Here is a 21,803-nt window from a genome sequence, read left to right as displayed (position 1 = left end):
AGATGATGTAACAGTTTTTGTCTCTTTTAACTAGATTATTTTCTCATGATGGAATGTGTTTGTGAATATGAGGTAGCATCTGGGGCTAGATTAAATGTTTGTAAATCACATATGTTAAACATAAATAATAGTATTGATTTTAATGATATAGATACCGTCCCTCAGGCCGACAGTATCAAAATTTTAGGAATTACCTTTTATTCAAACATAATGCACACTATTGATCATAACTATACGAAAATTGTAAACACACTGCGTCATTCAGGTTATGTAAATCAATCCAGAAATCTATGTTTATATTGTAGAGCTAAATTTATAAATGTTTATCTCTTAAGCAAAATCTGGTATTTGGCAAGTGTATTTCCTATGCCTCAACTCATAGGAAAACAAATTCTAAGTTTATGTTGTTGGTTTCTATGGAAACATCAGGTCTTTCGTGTTAAATACGATGTAATGTGTTGTTTACATTCACAAGGTGGCATCGGTCTGTTCAATGTGCAAGAAAAAGCTGCCAGTTTGTATGTTACTCGCTCAATGACCTTGTACACAGACGAAGCTAATAGTGTAACACAACAACTGCTCACTTACGTATTAGCACGAACAGTGTGCCGTGTCGGCTTCGTGCGGAATGAGGCCGACGAATATGGACACGGCACAAGAATAATTCAATCCAATAAAGGATAAAACTCTGTAAAATTAGATTGAGTTAATCATATTGTTTGTAAGAGTCACTATAGAGTATGTAAGATTCATTGGTTTGCTTTATTATGTTCTTTTTTTTAGAGAATAGAAAAAGTAAAAAAAGTAAAAAAGGAAGGAAGAAAAAAATTATGAAGCTTGTTGAAAAATTAAGTAAAGACAGTTGGAAAGACTGTTAGAGGAGAAGATTGCAGTCGCGAATAGTGGGCGTGGTCATCGAAACCGAATCTACAAGCTAAAAAGTGGGTTACGTACCTACTTGACTTGTGTTCGTGTTGCATAGCCGGAAGATTGCCCAGACCGAGTATTGTATAGACGGAGTTTTGTATAGTCGGAAGATAGCTCTGTTCGTATTGGTCTAACCGGAGGGTTGTTCAGTTTATGGATTGTACTTTCGTTTCGGCAGGGTTTCTCTTTTGAGAATTTTTCACCGTTGTTATTCCTGTTGGTGTGATGTGTGTATTATCGACGTCTATCGATGAAATCATATTGGTGTTGTGTCAGTTATATTTAACAAAGTGATCAGTGGAAAAAGGAATGTTTTATTCCTTCACTATTCAATTCTCGGAAGCAAACGTAGTGGCAAGTCAGACGGGTTCTTTTTGTTTCCTCGTTTTGTGGCTGCTAAGTTATGAAAGTGAATAGGAGAGTGAAAGCTTTCTTTAAGAGTGTGTTTTATGCTTGTGAATTGATAGCACAGATAGTTAGTTATTTGCTTATTAAGCTTATTTCCACATTCTGTTACTAGTGTGGAGAAATAATGTGTTTAAAGGGCAGTGTTGTGTGTGGCCTATTGTGCCGAGTGAAAGCCCGCTTAGATCACATTAATAGTAATTACTGTTGGGCACTAGCTGGTGTAGTCAGCTTAAATGCCAGTAATATGTCTTTCTTGCTTTACATTTTCGTGTGGAAACTAAAGCACAGAAAGATTTTTGGTAGGAATTACTTTACATTCGAGAACTGACGTTTTTCCACCAATCTGATTTTAATCGAATACCAGAAAAACTCAGAGGGAAACCTGACTACCAAAAGAGAGCGAGGGTTACACATAGAAGGTAAATCCATATTCGAAACAAGTCGAGGTGAGTGTAATTTCTGACTTATTACAAGTAGTGGCGGTGGCTTGTCAAATTTATGTTTTGTGAGGTTGAGATCCACTCCAGGTTGTATTGCTATTGCAATTCCAACGTTTTATCACCCTTACGGAAATTTCCAGATTTTTCTGCAATTTTTGATCTTTCGCGCAGTTAAGTAGTAAGGGGGGATAAAACTGACCTTTTTTGGAAAATCGTAATAATTCCAATATTTCCAGTTTAATTTGGTTTCTTTTACAGTATATAGTTAATATACGTTCCATATTGAGAATTCAGATTAATTTGCCGTTAAAAACCAGACTGCAAATATTTTTTTCCTCTAACATTCTCATTCCACGTTTATTGAAAAGAGTAATAAAAGATATTAATATAGTATTGATTGAGAATTGAATGAATGAAGATTTGAAGTTTTAACATTTTCATTCCACTATTATAACATTTGAGACTGAGAGTTCAGATAAAAAAAAGAATTGTTTAATAAGTTCATAAGAGAGATTATATATACTTATTTTCTTGAATTTGATTGTTTCAGTAACTTTGATATTGTTAGAATTCGTAAAGAAAGAGAAATTTTGGAGCGCGCTAGAAAAATTATTAGAAATTTGGCTTGACTTTATTAATTCTGAAATCAAAGTAACATTGTTAGAATTATTATTGACAATCTTTGATATTAAGAGGAATTTAACGTAACTTATTCCTATTATATTTGCTTAAAAAAATGGAATCTTCTTTGAAGAATAATTTTTAAAAGTATATTACTATTTAGAATTCAAGTATATTAAAGAAACATTTTTGCATATAGATTCACTCAGATTTTTTGATAGTAATTTTTTTAAATAATATTTTTGTTGGATTATTTCGTTAGTGTATCTACACTATTCTAACGCAATAGTGTAAATACACAACCCAAGATTGTTAATAAATTTGTTATTTAAAATTGAATTTCTGTTGTCGTTATTGGTTTTATATATAATAATTTGTTTCCTATTTATATTTGAATTTACTGTGGTTTTTGGAAATATTGGAATGATAATTAACTTTCACACTGACGAGTTGTACGATGGAGAACTAAACTTTCCGGTCAATGTCCCATCGACTAGGTGTTAATCGGATTGCATTCGGTCTGACGATTGTTATTATTATTATTATTATTATTATTATTATTATTATTATTATTATTATTATTATTATTTCTTTGAATGATAATAGTTGTCGGACTGGAAGCATTCTGTGTATGCTAGGTGGAAGGGGCGTTACAACAGACAGGAGTCTACCCCTGTGTATGGCTGACCTCCCTCAAAGCTGTAAGTACTTGGAAACTGTTTTGTGTGATTATATATATCTGTCTCAGCTTTTTGATTTTAAAACTTTAAGTAGTAAAAAGCTGTATGTTTTAAAATGACTAGATTATATGTCCCACCTAAGTTTGTGTTGGATGAGTGCTTGTGTAATTGGTCCAATATTTGGGCCAATATCAATGACTCGACCTTGAGTGTTGCCAGCAAATCTATCTGGTTTATGATTGTCCAGAATGTTATTGATACTAAAGAAAAGAGAAACAAATATGGTTTTAGTCCTGATGCTCTTTGCAATAGATGTAACAATATACATACGTTGATTCATAGAATCACGACATGTCTGGAATCCACAAAAATCTGGTCTCAGTTACGTCACTTTTTAGCCATTCTTACTCGTAGTTCGGAACGCAATATAAATATTAGCATAGTCTTAAGACCTGATTATCGTTTTTATCCCGTTAGTAAACAACATAGTGTCAATTGGTATATAGGAACGACCGTCAAATATATTTTTAATTCCAACTTAGAAGCAGGGGGAGCCTTCTGTGTACAGTATTTACAAAAAGAATATTCCAAATTAGCAAAGGATGTACGTAATAAGCTATTTGCTAATTTTATAGCCAACTCTTTGTTCTCATAACTTCCTTTTTTTGTGACGAAAGCATAACCACTTCAATGTAATTGATTCTTGAGTTACAATAAATTTTCTTAGAAAAAGAAAAAAGTGGTAGAGCGTTCACCTCTGGTGCTTGGGGTCCCGTTTTCAAACGCTGCTCCGCCAAGTGAACTTTGTGGTGGACAAACACCGTGTGCGTGGGTTTTCTCGGGGTTCTCCTGTTTCCTCCCACTTTCTTCATTCCACCATTTCATTCATCTCTCATTATCACCTTTTCCTTTAGCCTAACCGGCATAATCGTGGGACGTAAAACTCAAAGATTTCATTTCATTTCATCTCATTTTTCTTTTTCGTATCTGCCCCCTCCCCATCTGATGGCAATGCCACTGCCTCGGATCGACTTTGCGTGTGATCTTTCTTCATATCCTTCATTGTGTCCGTCCCTTCTGTTCTCCTTGTTACAGGATACTTGAAACAACACGCATATACCTTCATTGTTGTGCAACAAAGATACGCCAACGTTGCATTTTTCTTTTCCATTGGGCGGTATACCAGGGTAGAGACCAAACGGTTGGTCCAATTAAGAAAATGCCAACATTTTAGATTGAAAACACATACTTTCCAACAACATTTCTCCCTTTTCATTTTTTCATACTTTCACTAGTTACCGAAATAGCCTAAGTAATAGGATGGAGCGTTTTGCACCTTTGTTGGAAATTTGATGGTGGCTAGTGCGGAAAAAGTACCATTCGTGGCACCGACCTTACTGATGTTTTTTTTTTTTTTTTTTTTTTTTTTTTTTTGAGGGCAAACCCTTATCCTGCACCAACGGACTTGAAGTTTCTTAAGTGTTTGGTTAGGCGACACTCATAACACCAATGACAGAAAATCTGCTTGTGGCCGTTTTTACAGTTGCCTGATGGCTATAATACAATTATTTTATTAAAAGAAACTTGTTGCAATGCCAGTAAACAATTTTAAAATGTTTATGAGTCAAGTGCAGCCACATTAGCTCCGTTGTGGGAATGAATGTAAAAATTTTGTTTGAAATGCCACGTTAATGATGATTAGAGGCATATCCCTTGATATAACACGATTTTATTTGTGCAGCTCTTCGCTTATTTTGCTCTGTATGCAATGTAACCCAGAACTCACCACTGGGAGGTGGTTGCTCATCGAGTTCCGCCCACCCGTCCACCCAGTAGGCATACGTTGACATTTGACCTTAAACACTTACTTCTTCTTGGTCTTCTTGCTCTAGACTTCAGAGCTTGGTCTTTGGCTTAACGTAGATAAATCTTGCTTTCTGGCAGCATTTTGTTGACGCTGCCTCGGACACCAGCTTCACTGTGCGTTCCACTGCTTGACTATGTCAAGGGAATGTTCTTTTTAGAGTAGCTAAAGTTCGGATGTTTTCATCAAGCTGCTGATACGTTATGTTTAGTGTGAATGACTGCTCTGTTAGACATTTAGGCCAACTAATCGTGTCGTAGTAATTTTAAGTTGTAAAGTTGAATTTCGGAACAATGAAGTCACGTGGGCTCTTCATCTCGAAGTCTTCTGGCTGCGTAATTTTTTTATCCTTCTCAAGCGTAACGTTCGAATATGCGGATTTTCATCTGCTATCATCGCTATCTGCAGGTTTCCATGATGAGCTTAGTATCCGCGTGTTTGTAGAACAGAATGAACTATGTGTTATAGGTTTTCTGGTAGAAAACGTGGTAGCTTAACTATGCTAAACAGATGCACGGCGCTCATTTCGCAAGAAGAATTTTGCCGTATTCAAAACCAGACTGGAGTATTGAATACCGTGCCATTTAACAATACTTCATTTTGTGCTCAGTTGGCAACACTGCATTACATATGATGTTATTGAGCATGTCTGTGGGTACAATGTTTGCTTACTATATTGTTGTGTAAAACCATTTTGATTACTTTAATTATTTTGAAGCTCTTTCTGTGTCAGTGTATCTTTTGCATTGCTGTCTTCACATGATCCTAGATTCATCTTTCTCCTGTATCTACTGCTTTTGGTTGTCGGCTCGTAAAACTTTGGATTTCTCACTTTTCTTCACTCCTCTATCGATTACACATTGTTTGAATTGGCAATGCTACTATCAATATAAGATGTTCTCTTGTGAGTTATTTAAATATATAAATATGTGTGTATTTGGGTTTCGACATTCTTCATTTGACATAAAACAACAGGCTACCCTATGTCAAAGATTTTGCATCTTGTAGGGCAGTCTCTCCTTACACAACGTAATTTGAAACAGTGACACACTATAATTTCAGTTAGTCCACTTGGAGCTGACTTTTTTGTCATATACGCTGGTTTAGAACACCATCGTAGTTGTGCCATCCGTGTTTGAAAATAAAGTTTTCTTTCAGATGTAAGAATGATACGAAGCGCATTTTAAAAGAAATGGCCGGTATTTAAATGGAAACACGTAAGTAAGTTTAGGAACATTGTTTTATTGGTTGAGTCAAGTACATATCCACTTTATGCTCAACATAGTCACGATTATTTTCCAAGCACTTTCTCTACCGTGGCACAAGTTTTTTTATATCCTCTGCAGAGACGTTCGCCGCCCGGGAGCTCAGCCACTTCAATACTGCCGTTTTCAATTCATCAGTTTCTTCAAAATATTGAATGAAAGTCACAATTCGAAACAATGTTGTTGGCGAAACCTCTAGAAATTCGATGTGTAGAGCAGTAATGGTGACGCGACGATTTTCTTTAAGCTTTTCATTCACTCACTGCACCAACTCGTCAGTCTGAATGCTGGGTCTTCCACTCTTCTCTTCGTTGTGGAAATTTGTACGGTGTTCTTTTAATGCACGACACCATTGCCGTACTTTCCTTCATTCACTACACTGTTTCCGTACACTGCACACAATTCTTTATGAATTTCAGCAGGACTTTGTCCTTTGGCATGAAGAAATCTAATCCCAGAGCGCACCTCGCACCTGCCGGGATTGTGTATGTTCGCAGCCATTTTAACAGCTCCAATACTCACAAAAACAATCAGATGACTAGCAAAACTATGGTTGTTTGATAGCCAATGGACTAAGTGATGTTACTGCGCAAGCGTGATCCGATCACTATTGCCAGTTGGTTATAATAAATTATAATTTATTATAATTATAATTATCGGTTCTTTCTTTTGAAATTCGCCTCTTAATTTGTACACTTCATTTGTTGCAGCAGACCGTCTGTTATTAAAGAAGCAGCTCGTTCTTCTGTCTCTTTTGGCAGAATGACAGGCATCGTTCAACATCAGTTTTGAGGCTAGCCTTCTCACTTTTGTGTAAAACTTACCCACGATTGATTCATATTCTGAAATAGTATCTTCAGTTTGTGTTACGTTCATACCCAACCTTTCTGATATAGCTGATTTTCATGCATCATTTTGCAGGGTCTTTACTTTCAAATTACTGCGAAGTGCTCATATAATCACAACTTGTCAGTGCATGAAGAATATATGGAAGAATATGAAGAAGTAAAGAATATTGTGTATACAGACAGGAAAGGATATATATACAGTAAAAGTTACAACAAATACGAACGAACAATGAAGTTAACTAAAAATAGCTTTTGAAGTTTACAATTAGGAATGCATTGTACCACATATTCTAAGACTCAAATCAACAGGCAGCTTGCGTATCGGAATGTACAGCAATTTATCTTTACTCTTGTACGAAACCACAATTCTTCAGATTCAACTTCGCTTAAGTGTGTAGTGCATAGTAGAGCTACATAGTGTCAGCAGACTGTATCACGAACTTTTTGTGGTTCTTAGATGCTTTTTCAGCATGTAGAAGTAAACACGTAGATACTTCTCCATTATCCGATGTTAGAACGGACAATTGTTAACAGTGTCCTCTAGTTAACAGTACTGTTCTTCTCACATTCCTGAATCCTCCACCAATTTACTATCTGCTGTCCTGCGTGAAGTTTGTTTTGTACCATATATCAGCAATTGTTATTCAGAATTTACAGTGATTCACCTTATTTTTAAACTTTGCAATATATTTCGACTACTGTTTTGATATTGTTGTGGTTTATGACGTTATCCGGACTTCTAGTCTTGTAGAAACTCCTGTTCGGTAACGTTCTCCAGCTTTCATTGACAATTCATTATATTGATCAAAAACAACATCGACTCGTATAAACCCATTAACACCCAACGCAGTAGTGATCGCGTAATGCTTGTTCTTTAGAGCATTTCATTACCTTTCATTTCCTGTCAAATTTATTTAAATCGCTCCATTCTAGCCAAAGTTATGTGTATTGTAATCTAACTACTCCCAAACGTGACCGAGTACCGTGATAAAAAAACACAAAATGAAGTCCATAAAATTAGTGATAAGAAACTTCCATCTCACATTCTTCCTAGTATGTTCATATATACCACCCTAATTTCAGGAGTAACATAAAACTCTGGTTTCATTAACTTTGTGTACGTCTTTTTGGATTGTGATCACGTGACTTTGGTTTCGTTCGGGATTTGTTGTCTGTAAATGTAATAGAGCATTTTATTTTCTTTGATTTGGAACCAAAATTACTTAAATAACTCCAACCAAGTCAGAATTATTCTCTTCTTAACGCAACGACTTTCTAATGTGACAGAAGGCAAGTGATAAAGTTACAAAATATCGTCGAAAAATTATTGATACCAAAATATGAAGTGGCTTACTACCTAGGGTGTTTTTATAACACATTCTGCTGAACTGTGGTGGGTGTCAAACCTTAGATGTATCGCAGGTTGAGCGAAACATTTATTTAGATTTTAGCACCTTGACTAATATATATATATATATATATATATATATATATATATATATATACAGGTGTAACTTTTAAACTCAACACCCATTTTGAGTTGATGGAAACCGGTGTGGTATGATTTCCCTGGATGTGTATGATTTTCGCAGGAAGTAACAAACAAGATGTTGCATCCGTATACTGTTTAGGAGTGAAGATATATAAGTAGTATAGTTCTTACATCTAGCGCATAGGGTTCCTCGCTCGGCTCCTTGCCAGATAACATTTCGGTGGCAACATTGTTGTTTCTTTTAAACTCTCGATTCCATAAAAAAAATTTTAAAAAAATACTTTTCTATATCATTATGAACTTGTCTAAATATCCAGATCCATTTGCCTAAAAGGCACGTTAAAAGCGGGCGTGGAACGTTAAAGGGAGTCTAATATTAAATTGTAATGTTTTATTTTTACCAATAATTTTTCTAAGTTATCATGTATACAAGAGATTATAAATACCATTCATAGCTGTTTTTTCTCGTTTAACTATAAGTTGATCAAGCGCAGAAAGGCATTGTAAACCAGTACAATTGGGCATTAGTTCCGGTTCAAGCATCGAACCTCTATCTGCAAAATAAAGCAAACAGAGTCATATGTTACTAAAATTTAACAAACATTTTCAAAATTTCGTACTGTTGGAAGTGAGCAAAATGTCATATCAGATATTCATCGAATCTAGCACAATTAATTTTACTAAAAGAATGAAGGGAAGATACTTGAATCCTGCATACTCTAAACGTCATTGTTTTATCAACCTCTAAAGAAATTAATACAATTTTTGTTTGGATATTTATAATTTTTAAAATATACAATTTCACTGGATTTTATCACCAAGTGCTCGTTAGGAATATTATAGTCTTTAATAAGATCCAATTTGATTTCTATTTTTTTTTAATTCCATGCACTTAAGCAAAGGCGAGGGTATGAAGAAATAATAAAGGCTCTGAATAATAAGCTAGGCTCGAGTCAAGTGCAACGAATCCAATTATCTCGCTTTCAAGAAGGTTAGATTGCATTTGAAATCCATTAGTTTTAATTCGGAATTATATTAGTTCAGTAGTTGTTAATTCGTTATCCCGAGGCATCCTGTTCCTTGTTTTCAATTTGTCTTTAATCACTCAGTGATGTAGCAATGCAAATCGCTACTCAGCCGTATGGCATTTATGGTGTTTGATATTTACGCACAACTCACATACATGAAACATTCTCTATAAAAGAAACCAAAGACCAAAAATTATATTGAGATAAAATTCATACAATTTTTAGCATTGCCGTATAAACTTCACAACAACAAAAGAATGTTTGAATAATATAAGGAATAGGTCACTACTATATTGACCGAAATATTAGTCTTCCTACGTAGGCACTTTTGGTGAGCGTGTCCTATTCTTTTTCCTTGCAAAGTTTTCCTTTTTTGTAATTTTAATGCGGTTCTGTGAGTGGTAATGATTTCTATTTAATATATTTTTGCCAATATGGCCACATTCTACCTTTACCGGTAGGTCTATCACATGACATACTATTGTACTGATGTATTAATAACTGTATATAATAGCATGTCCATGTCATACAATTACTGTACTTAAAATGTTGGTTGGAAATTTTATTTAACTGGAGTAAATGCAACATTTACCTGTACAAGTATGATGGATTTTTTATTATTACGTACATATGTTACATTTCGTTTTACCAGTATGGCTTGTTCTAGTTTGGATATTACGTACATATATTATTTGGCTCAGCTGGCACGATGAGGGTACAAAAAAATAAAACAGTTAGCCCTATATTTATCCATGCGCGACTTTGTTTTAATTGACTCTGTGCAAATTGTTGAGATGGTAAAATCATAATTACGTCGGTTTAAAGAAACCTTAGGAGCATTCTATCATTACTGGTGTCTACAACGGGCCACAGAAATACTTGATGTACAAAGTCCGCAAGAAAGGCAACCAAACTAACGCCTGCTCCAAGATTAATTACGCCTGATAGAGTAGTTAGAACAGCAGCATTAAGTTGCCACACCTATCAAAAGAACAAATCGTAAAGAGTATTTTTTGCAGAAGTAGAGCGAAACCCTGGCTGACGACATGACAAAAAGAAAACTTTGGATGTTCGTACTCACAGTAAGCAGCAAAATACCAGAAAAAAATATACGAACACCAGAGGCGCCGATGAGAAGATAACAGTCAGGGGACTTAAATAAGCTTACAATTAACTCAAGTGAGAGATTATATAAACAAGGTTACTTACTTCAAATGACTATACATATACGTATGCGTATCAAATAATATACGGATAGATTATGCGGTATATGTATGAGGTTATTCTTTTAACTATACACAAAGCCTTGTGCTGAGTTTTGAAACTATTACACAAATAATAGTTAATTAACAATATCTTAGCTGCAAATCAATTGAAGTATGAATATATTCTTTAGGGGAAAAACCAATAACGATATCGTTATATATACTTTTTAACCAACCCTCACATTTCCAATACCAGCTCTTGGAACTAATGTTTAGCCAGTCGGAATTCGCAGAAGTGCGAAGCAGTGGAATTTTTCTACCCAGAAGGTGCCCCTTTTGTCAAGACATTTCAGCACCTTTCGCTGGACCGTATTTCGGTATGTATTTGTTCGTACTCTCACTCACATCCACGCAAAACTGATTTTCGAAATGGAGCTCTAGGGCCATCATCGTTATTTTTTTAAAATCAGAATATATTGTGTTTGTGGTCTCAGTGGGTTCATAATTTTCTAAAAGTTAAAATATATGTTTTAAAAACATTTATTGCGTATGCTATTTTTAATCAAGTGATAATATGTTAATAGTGCTATTGGGTATAGTTTGTAGCGTTATTCTTTCATTATGTGTATTATACTGTACTGTGTGCATGATTTAATATTTTATTAAGTTACAGGTGAAGTACATTGAAAGTAGCGCAATGCAAAGGCATATTTCTTTCTGTTTCTCTCCAACCATCCGGTGTCAGCAATGTCAGTTATCCCCCACAAATATTCCTTTTGAAATTATCGATGAGAGATATATTATCGATGTAACCGTTATGTGCTTGACTCACCAGTGACGGTGGGAACACGACTCAGCCTTCTTGTGGTTATTGATTGCACCCGAATCTGATGACCGTAAGTGTGGATTCTTTCTTATAATTATTGGTGGTCGATCTCATTATTCCTTGATCATTCCTTATCGGAAGTTAGGAACGAACTTAGGATCACGATATAAAGCTATTCTCAAACAGGGACATACAATGTTAGAATCCCACTTCTTTCATAAAATGGCTTATCTCAAGCAGGGACGAGCGAGAAAAGAACTCATAAACTCATAAAATGGCGCCGAACAGGGACGGACGTTTCAGTAGGAAAAATTGATTCTTTGGACTGTGCTACTTTGCATATTCAATGCCATTTCATAAATTTAATTTATATATTGTGTTTTGTAGGGTAATATATAATTTATTGTGTCAACCACTTTTGAAATGGAAACCTTACTCGAAGCAGTGAAAAAGTTGTCCGCGGACATAACTGAAATTAACCAGTTGATAAAAAGTAACCATGACGAATTAATTAAACAAGTTGATAGTTTGAAGATAGACGTAGCTGAAATATGCGAAAAGCCGATACATCAGTTCAAGAGATTACGAGCGATATGCAAAGAATAGAAATAGAGTGTAATGCTTTTAAATTAAAAATTAAAGTAGAAATTGAAAGTATGAGACGAGTACTTACGGAATTCAAAATAGAAGTAAATGATCGATTTAGTGAAATGAAAATTCAAGCAAGCAATCAGTTACCAGAAACGCGGAATGAGTTATCACTAGCGATCGAGCAGGTTGAAATCCAAAGTAGTAGTTCTCTAAGACAAACAAAGCATGACTTTCAACAAAATTTCTAACACGCATGACCGTAGAATTATGGACCTTGAAAAGAAAATATGTTGTTACCAAAGCATGTTAACAGATATCGAAAGCAGATTCAAACCCACCAAGCACAGGTGGTCCAGTGCATGAAAAAAAATAACAGTGAACGAAAGTAGTGTGATTAATTGTGGCATGGAAATTGACCATATTAATGAATCATTACTTTTTCACTAAAACATGGTAGATCGCTATAGTAGTAGTATATCACAATTAGCTAACGACAGAGAAAAAGAATCAAAACAGTATATTCAGATTCAGAGTATTGTTTTGGAGGTTAAAAACGAAATTATTATCCTCAAACAAGAATTACAAATGTTACAAACTCAACTAACCCTCACTCGAAACCAAATTTTGAAACTGCATATTGAATACAGATCTACTACCAAATTGTAGCAGGAAAAATGTCAGTGCTGCAATCTAAAAGGTATGACCCCAAAGTTGACGGTAGAGTTTACCAATTTGTAGCTGATCGTTATCATAGAAATTGAGAGTTGAATAAAAATGTTAGTGAGGCATTTATATTGAACACAATTAAGTTACTGTTCCCTAACTATTTCCATGAACAATTAGTTTTGTTGCCATATTTGGATTTACAGACCATTTTAAATGATGTTCTAAATCTTGAAACTTTATCAAAAAATAATGAAAATTTTAAAACGAGTAATGCATTTCATAAGAAACGAATGCATGTGAATCAGGTTAACGTTCAGCAGAAACAATGTAATGAACAGCAGGTGAAAGAATGGCAACATCAAACTAAAAATAAAGTAAAAAGCAATTTCAGCGTGAAGGTAAAAATCAAAGTTCCAAACATAAGGGTAAACCTAAAAATGTATATTCTCAGCAAAATTCAGAAAGTAAAGGCACTCACAAAACATATAAAAATCAAGAAAATATAAACTATACTAATGAAAGGCGCGTTGATAGTGGTGGAATACGCCCAACAGTTTTAATTCCTCATTTTGGTAACCTCAATTTGAGTCAACCTCGTACCTTCCCTCCTCTTACATCACTAGGCAATTCTAGAAATGCTCTGCCGAGAGAGTGCTTCTGGTACGGCTAATGAAAATTTTAGTAATGCTCAAAATTTTAATAATGAAAATTCATTCACCCCATTTTCTCCTGTAGAATATGTAATGTTGAGTAAAAATATTAACAGTGTCATTAATTGGGATGCAGAAGTTTCTGGAGATTAAATCGAAATCACAGAAGGTGTGGAAAAGTGTAATGATTCCCGAACTGCAAAAATTCATTGTAGAATATTAGATACACAATTCAAGGTATTGTGCGATACAGTTGCATGAGCATTTCTTCTTAACTTTGAGTCTTGCAAACGTGTTTCTTCCGTAATTTCCCATCCGCAATTAAAACCTGCTACTCATATTTTCGTCGTAGATTATTCAGGTAAACGAAAAAGCAGGTCAAAGTGAAATAAATGTTTGTGTGGAAATACAGCATTTGATGTTCGATATAAAAGTTCAACCCTCATATTTCCAATGCCAGTTCTTGGAACTAATGTTTAGCCAGACGGAATTCGCAGAAGATCGAAAGACTGGAATTTTTCTACCCAGAAGGTGTTTCTTCCCTCAAGACTTTTCCGCACCTCTCCCCGACCGTATTTCGGTGAATAGTTTTTTTGTACCCTCACTCAAACCCACGCAAAACTGATTTCCTGTGCAACAGCAGGGAATCATACGTTATAATGGGTATTTTTGGAAATAATAATTAATTATATACACAATTATGTACGTCATTATAATTAATGTACTTTCAATCAAGTGGTAATTAATCAATTATTTCTTATTATCATGCAGTTATATAAAAACTAAATGTTTTGTACGAACTATTTTTATTCCACTAGTATACTCATACGCTCTGAAGGGAAATAAGAAAAGTGACGCGTAAAAGAGGCGTGGGGAGTTCTCTCGAAAACACCAACAGAATATCACGCATTTGTCTGAATGTGCGAATACTACGACTAAATGCGCGAACTATGAGAATATAAATTCCAAAAAAGTTCCTAGATTTTTAACAGTTAGTGCAAAGTCAATATATTTTTAGTAAATTATCTATAAATTAAAGGATTTGTGGATAATCCATCTTTTGCGACGTTGTATGCCTTGGAAAATGGGAGGAGCATTCAAGGACCCCTTTTGGAGAAAACAATTTATCACAGGAGCAACGAAAAAACAGTAATGGTTCTCTCTCCAAGAAATATACTGTCTTTCGGAAAACTATCGAAATCATAAAATTGGTGCGTCTTTCGTACCGTCGTTTTTGTGCGCATCGAAATGGCGCTCTAAGGCCATCATCGTTATTTTTTAAATCAGAATATATTGTGTTTGTGGTCTCAATGTGTTCATAATTTCTTAAAAGTTAGAATATATGTTTTAAAAATATTTGCTGCGTATGCTATTTTTAATCAAATGATAATGTTAATAATTAAGTGAATACAGTAATATATTACACTCCGAGTTCTCAATTACATATTCCTGTGTTTTGAATTTGACTATTAAGATGCTGCTGTTTTGAGCGACAAGAAAAGTTTATTTATTTAACCACGTCCAAATAAGTAACGCTTTAAGTGAGTGATTAGCATTGTGGTTTTCTAAACCAATCATCCGAGTTCGAATCTCCACCTTGTCGTTAACAACTTTTTAAAATATTTCATTTACAAGGCTGAACTCCAGTTGGATGCTGCTAAATGAAAGATAATCTCCATTGGAGAAATTCAGTGATGATGTAATCCAGAAAATGAAGAAAGAAAATGAATCAAGACAAGGAGCTACAGAGTTAATTCTGTTAATGGTTCTATATTTGATATTAACCGTTAATTTCGTGTATTTTTAAATTGTTGTTTATTGACACTATATTCTCCTTTTTTCTCCTTGTGTCTCAAAGAACATTCAGTTTTATTTACAACCTAAGGGGTAATACGCTTAGTACGGATGGGTTCTCCAACTAGTTTGTGTGTTATGGAATTTTGCTTTCTTATTTTTAGGAATAAATTACTGCATATCAATATTTAGTAGTTTCAAAAGTTATTTAACGAATAATGAAACCGGACAAGTTCTCGTTTCGAAGTAATATTACGTATTAATTTGTGGCGCCGGAACCTAAGAACTCAGGCCATGTTAGACACCCAAAATTAGCATTGGAGGCTGGGCTCTTTCACCGAATGCTCGACTCTATTTTAATTGATTTGCAGGTAGGACTATTGCTAATAATTTAAAAACTCAGCGCAACACTTTGTGTTTATTTTAAAAATAACGTACAACATAATACATAATCTATCCATATATTATTTGATACGTATATATACATAGTCGTTTGAAGTAAGTTAACTTATAATAATCCCTCATTTGAGTTAATTATAAGATTATTTAAGTTCCTCGACTGTTATCCTCTCATCGGTGCATCTGGTGTCCGTACATTTTTCTGGTATTGTGCTGTTTGCTGTGAGTAAAAGTATCCAAAAACTCCCTTCTCTCATTTCGTCAGCCAGCGTTTCTCCTCACTCCTACACAAAAAACACACTTTACAATTTGTTCTTTTAAAAGGTGTGGCAACTTCATACTGCTGTTCTAGCTACTCTACCAGGCGTAATTAATCTTGGAGCAGGTGTTAGTTGGGTTTCCTTTCTCGCGGACTTTGTGCATCAAGAATTTATGTGGGCCACTGTACAGGTAATCATGATTGTAAGGGTGAACGACTATAAGGATCGTTGTGATGAGATTCTCTCGAAAAGTGTGTTGTCACGCTCTTCCAACAGGCTTTGATGATGATACCCTGCGATGATATCAAACTGCTCGTAGGACAATGACTTTGACATGGCCTGAATAACCATGACTCCAATACACTCTGCCTTTGGTTAAACTTCTTATAACTTGCGTAGGTGAGTAACTCTGTCTAATGTTCTGAATGGTGAAAGACATACTCATACATGCCTTGCTGCTGCAAAAGCTGTCTGCCGTTCAAAATTGTTTAAAAAAAACTTTAGAATAATTTTATAAAGAGAGACATCATGTAGTCTTTCGAGAACGAGCTGGAAGTTTGTGCTAACGGAACTGTTACTGTCATTGAATCGAGATTCGATAAAGGTAAAGAATTCTAGGCATTCTCAGAAAACGAAATTGATTATATTCGTTCTAAAACACCTTAATCTTCAGTCATGGCCACATGTAATGAATCCCAGACCAAAATTATTCTTATAAGATGTGATTGGTGTTGCAGTAATGTGGACATCTGTGTTGCAGTAATACCGTAATGTAGCGGTATATATATATATATATATATATATATATATATATATATATATATATATATATATATATATATATACACTGCTCCACAAAACTTAAGCAACCCGAGAGAACGTGGTATAAGAGACGTGTGTGGCCCATTCAACACTGGTTAGTGGCATGCAAATACACAGAGACACACAGGCAAGGCGAGCACTCACTCTATCGCATCTATCGCATAAGCAGCACCGCTGCCAGCGCGATGAACAACTTATGCCATGAGGCGTACACCACAGCCCAGTAGTGTCCGAGGCTCCTAGCATTGAGTTAGTGGCTTTTGTGTGGGGTACACACGTTGCAATGGCTGGTAGACGACATTTGAGTGACTTTGATTGCGGGCGAATAATTGGGTGGTTGGAATTGGGCTGATCGCAAGTGGAAGTGGCGCAGGAATTCAACGTGAACAAATGTGTTGTGTCCAGGTTGTGGAGTCGCTTCCAAAATGTAGGTGAAGTCAGTAGACGTTATGGAGGAGGCCATCCGAAGACGACGAGGACCGATTTCTGCCTAACATAACCGTCAAGCTTCATGCTCTCAACTGGCCAATGAGTTGTTTCAGGCTACAGGACAACGCGTGAGTCGTGAAACTGTTCGTCGGCGGCTCAATAGAGCAGGTCTTTATGCAAAAAAGCCTGTGCTGTATGGGCCATTCAAACGGGAGCACAAACGTACGAGTTACAAATGGTGTCAGGAACATGTTGCATGGGGGAACACCAATGGGCGCGTGTGATGTTCTTCGATGAGTCTAGATTCAGTCTGTCGTCAGATTCTGGTCGGACTTTAGTGTGGAGAGATCCTGGAACACGCTATCATCCAAACTTCATTGCTGAACGGCCGTCCTATGACTGTGGTTCAATTATGGTATGGGATGCAATTATGCTGGATGGGAAAACGGACCTCCATATTGTGCAACATGGCACTTTGACAGCACAACGGTACCGGGATGAAATTCCCAATACACATGTGCGTAATTTCCGCGGAGCATTTGGCCCAGACTTCCTGTTCATGGATGACAATGCCCGCCCACACCGTGCACATCTTGTGTCCGAGTATCTGGAGAGCGAAGACATTACGCGTATTGCATGGCCTGCATATTCGCCAGACTTAAATCCCATCGAGCATGTGTGGGATGCTCTTGGGCGGCGAATAGCGCAGCGCAATCCAGCAGCACGCACTCTCCCTGACCTGCAAACAGCTCTCCTCGAGGGGTGGTGCCATCTGCAGCAAGACTTGATCAACACTTTGATTTGCAGCATGGAGACCAGATGTCGTGCCTGTATAGCTGTTCGTGGTGGTCACACGCCATATTGACTGCCTATGCCCTCGCACAATCCACCTTCACCTGTTGAGGTATCGTTATGCTGCACTTTTTGGTCACTCTGTACATCCTAACTGCATTGTTTGTCTTCGCTTGTGTTGCACTGTTCACCTGGACCGTCTGTTTGTTCATTATACTTGGTGCAGTGATCGTGTCGTTTTATTTTCTGCCACTTCCTTCGAGTTGCTTAAGTTTTGTGGAGCAGTTTATATATATATATAGCAGTTTATATATATATATATGAATAGCGCTATTGTAAACTGGGATTTCAATGAACCTTAAATGTGTGGTGGCAGCTAACTGGGTGTTTATAATGATTAAAATCACAATTGTTGGCATGTATTTTAGAATCGGTTGCTTTAGAAACACATGCTTGGAATATAATTGCAAATTCTTGTGTAGAAAATGAAATGTTGTACGCATTTGTAAATAAACATATTATGAAGTATTAACAAGAGAGGTATGTTATAATGCTTTTTCGAAAATGATATGAAGCAATTAACTAATGCAGACTGTTTCCAGGAAACATAGAACTTCTATTAAGACAATACAGGAAGAAGTCTCATATAACGCTTTAAAAAGTATTACAACGACAGTCCCTAATAGCACAAGTAGTCCACGGGACGTCCCATTATGATCCCGTACGACCCACAACGATCCTAAAAATTCCAGGATATAAATAGGTAATCCCAGGGACGTCCCGCTTGGGACAGGCATGGGTCTATATGCATGGGAATCCCACGGTTGTCCCGCAGGATGGCCACTAGCAACGGGAAATAGAAATTCACAAAATTATACGTATTTCTCTCATAATAAAAGAATATGTTTAAAAATCTGCAGAAAAGAAAATATAAACCATAAAATTTCGCCTGGTCCTCAGTGCTGTGGTGCGCGTTCGGAACCGTCATTTGTTTGTCACAATTGCATTGTGGTTTGTGGTATTGGAGGGAATACGTGAGGTTCAGCGGTGACGCAGTGGTAGATGTTAGTGAAATATTAAGTGTTCCAACAGATTTTAGTCTGCAGCATAATTGATTTCGGTAAGTGTGTGAAATGAAAGTTTTAGTGGTTTAAAAAAAAAGAGTTGTTGTTATTCTAGTTGTAAAAAAAATGATGAAATGGTGATCATTCAGACGTAGTACTCAATGTTTAAAGTTCAACAGAGCAGGAATGCTATGAACAATGGATTAATATGGGCAGATTTACAATAGGTCGGAATCTTTTAAACAGGGGCGTCATTTTAGACTTTGCTTGGGGGGGGGGGCAAGAGCACCACCGACATAAGACTTTCACGTTTTGTACTAGTATATTAGTAGGCAATCTATTAAAGTATATGTACTCTTCAAACTCTTGGGGGGGGGAATTGCCCCCTCCTGCCCCCCCTAAATGACGCCCCTGCTTTTAAAATATTTTTCACCTTTTATGTTTCAAATAATTATCTAAAACCTTCTTACTCTTATTTCACACTGTTATTTCATGCTGAAATTATGGCGTACAGTTTAAGAATAAGCACGCAAACTGATTTACCATAAAACCTGCATTGTACCTGATGTACCAAACTGATAAGCAGCCATTCAGTGTCCAGCACCAGCCTCTGGGATTTTGTTAAGATATGTGTGGTAAAGCGAAGATGAGCAAATATTGTCTAGTTATTTTTTTACTAGATTTGGAGCACTAGTGTTACAAAACGCTACTCAAAACTTATAACTGATCGACTGAAGGGGCTTAGAAGCCCCGCAGGGCAAGTTGTTTTCTACCTTTGAAGTGACACACGATTTGCATGGGGAAGGTTCTAGATTACTGGTCCCCGATGTGGATTAGTAGATGGGTAGATTTCTTTCTGTACTAAAGTTTATACATTTAACTTATACAGTATTGCCGAGCGAGCGTTAGCGAGTGAAGGCGGGTTAGAGCCCCGCAGGGCACGTTGTTTTCTGTCTTTATTATTGCTCAATGGGAAGGGGGACCAGTAATCTAGAACCTTGCCTTTGCACTGCAACCATTGTTTCTAACCATTTCCCAAATCTTCAGATACAACACTTACCATCTCGTTCCTAACTTGTATTCAGCCGCCTTCTGCCTTAGCAAATAGTTCCACCATAACATACTTTCCTATGTTACTTACACCCACATATGGTTTATGAAATTGAATGAAATGAAATATCTAGTTTAACGTCTCACGATTGTGCACCGAGGCTAAGGGAAACGGTGATGATCAGAAATGAATGAAATGGTGGAATGAAGAAAGTGGGAGGAGACGGGAGAACCCGAGAAAATCCACGCACACGATGTTTGTCCACCACAGAGTTCACTTGGCGCGAGCTGGGATCGAACCTGGGACCCCAAGCACCAGAGATAAACGCTCTACCTCTGAGCCACCGCGGCCCCATATGGTTTATGAGTTTAAACAATTATATTACGGTTTCACTATTTTACTACTAATATTTTTCGACCTATAAATTTTTCTTTTGGTAGAGCCGTCTGCTAAAGTTAACCCGCCAAGGTGTTAGTTAGCGAAATTGATGAACATTGATTATTTTCAATTAAAACTGCTTTCATCATATGTTTTGTGTTTCTTTTCTGTTGTGAAGTGACTTAAGCAAACACAACAGTGTTGCACTTAAAAGCAGCGCAGCAGAATCTGCCTTTTTACAAATTTTAACCTGACGTATCTCATGCAAATTTCATCATAGTGTTGAAACTTGCAAAGACGATGCAATGAAACCGTTTAAAGGGTACGGTGGAGGCTTTTTTTTTACGTAGCTTTAGTTACATCTCTCCACTATATTAATGTTTCTATTAAAAGTGGTTTATTTACTTTACGAAATGTAGGTCTACCTGAGCGAGCGAACGGTGTTAGAAGCCCCCCGAACATATTTGCGAATTACAACTACAAATAATAGTCGAACCCCTTCAAAACGTAACGGAGGTTGAAAGGTTAGAATTTCCAAATATCGAGACTGTGAGGCGTGATACGGGTTATCAGGCACCAGTAACGAAAGATTTTATGCGAAGAACTAAAGTCTTAATGAAATTTAATTAGGGGGTTGCTTTTTGTTTCTCCTCCAGTCTTTTACGGTAGTGATATTGATTTAAAAAAAAGCAGGGTTGGCTGGTTTAAATCAGCTGTTTTCTCATTCATTACTCAAAAAGATTATACTACAAAAGCAACTCTTTTTATGTAAGTTTATAAATGTTTGTTTTGTGATTTTTTTGGTAGTTATTATTGTTATGTAATTGCAATCAAAGAAACATTCTAAATATTGTTTTGTTTCAATGTTTACTATTAATAAAATACATCGAAATTCCGTACTTTGTGTGTATGGGGGGGAGGGTCATACAGACCCCACGAGAGGCATTTAGTGAAATGAGAAGTATCTTCGATATCTATTTATTTATAAATGAGTCTGAGCCAAAGTGGACCCAAATAATTCGTATCTTTGTGATATGCAAATTAAGTCGTTGTATTTCTTTAATTTGGACCAATATAAGTCGTTGTTAACTAACTTGAATTAAATTAGTTCTTCTGTACTCCGTAGTACTTTGAAATTGTCCATATGTAATTCAGTATAATGGTTTACCTTGTGCAACTGTTTATCTTTTTGTCCTTCTGAAATGACTCTTGAGAGCTATATTAAGAAGCATGTAAAGATCAGTACAACGTATTTTTATCAGGATTCCTTCTTGAGTGAGTCGGCAGACGTATCGCATTTGTG

The 21,803-nt window shown here is 36.2% G+C and overlaps 1 protein-coding gene across 1 annotated transcript in view; it reads right to left on the bottom strand.

Moving 5' to 3' along the window:
- LOC145683385 (phospholipid scramblase 2-like) overlaps nucleotides 1-21,803 on the bottom strand; it is a 1,334,370-nt gene that overhangs the window by 668,391 nt on the left and 644,176 nt on the right. The window contains exon 5 of the mRNA XM_081754718.1: nucleotides 8,992-9,099. Coding sequence (XP_081610844.1) covers nucleotides 8,992-9,099 — 108 coding nt within the window. The remainder of the gene's footprint in view (nucleotides 1-8,991; nucleotides 9,100-21,803) is intronic.

Source organism: Thermobia domestica, chromosome 4 (genome assembly GCF_964235325.1).
Source record: "Thermobia domestica chromosome 4, izTheDome1.hap1.1, whole genome shotgun sequence".
NCBI lineage: Eukaryota > Metazoa > Arthropoda > Insecta > Zygentoma > Lepismatidae > Thermobia > Thermobia domestica.
Note: the sequence above shows the minus strand (reverse complement) of the source record. Positions and strands in the feature narration are given on the sequence as shown.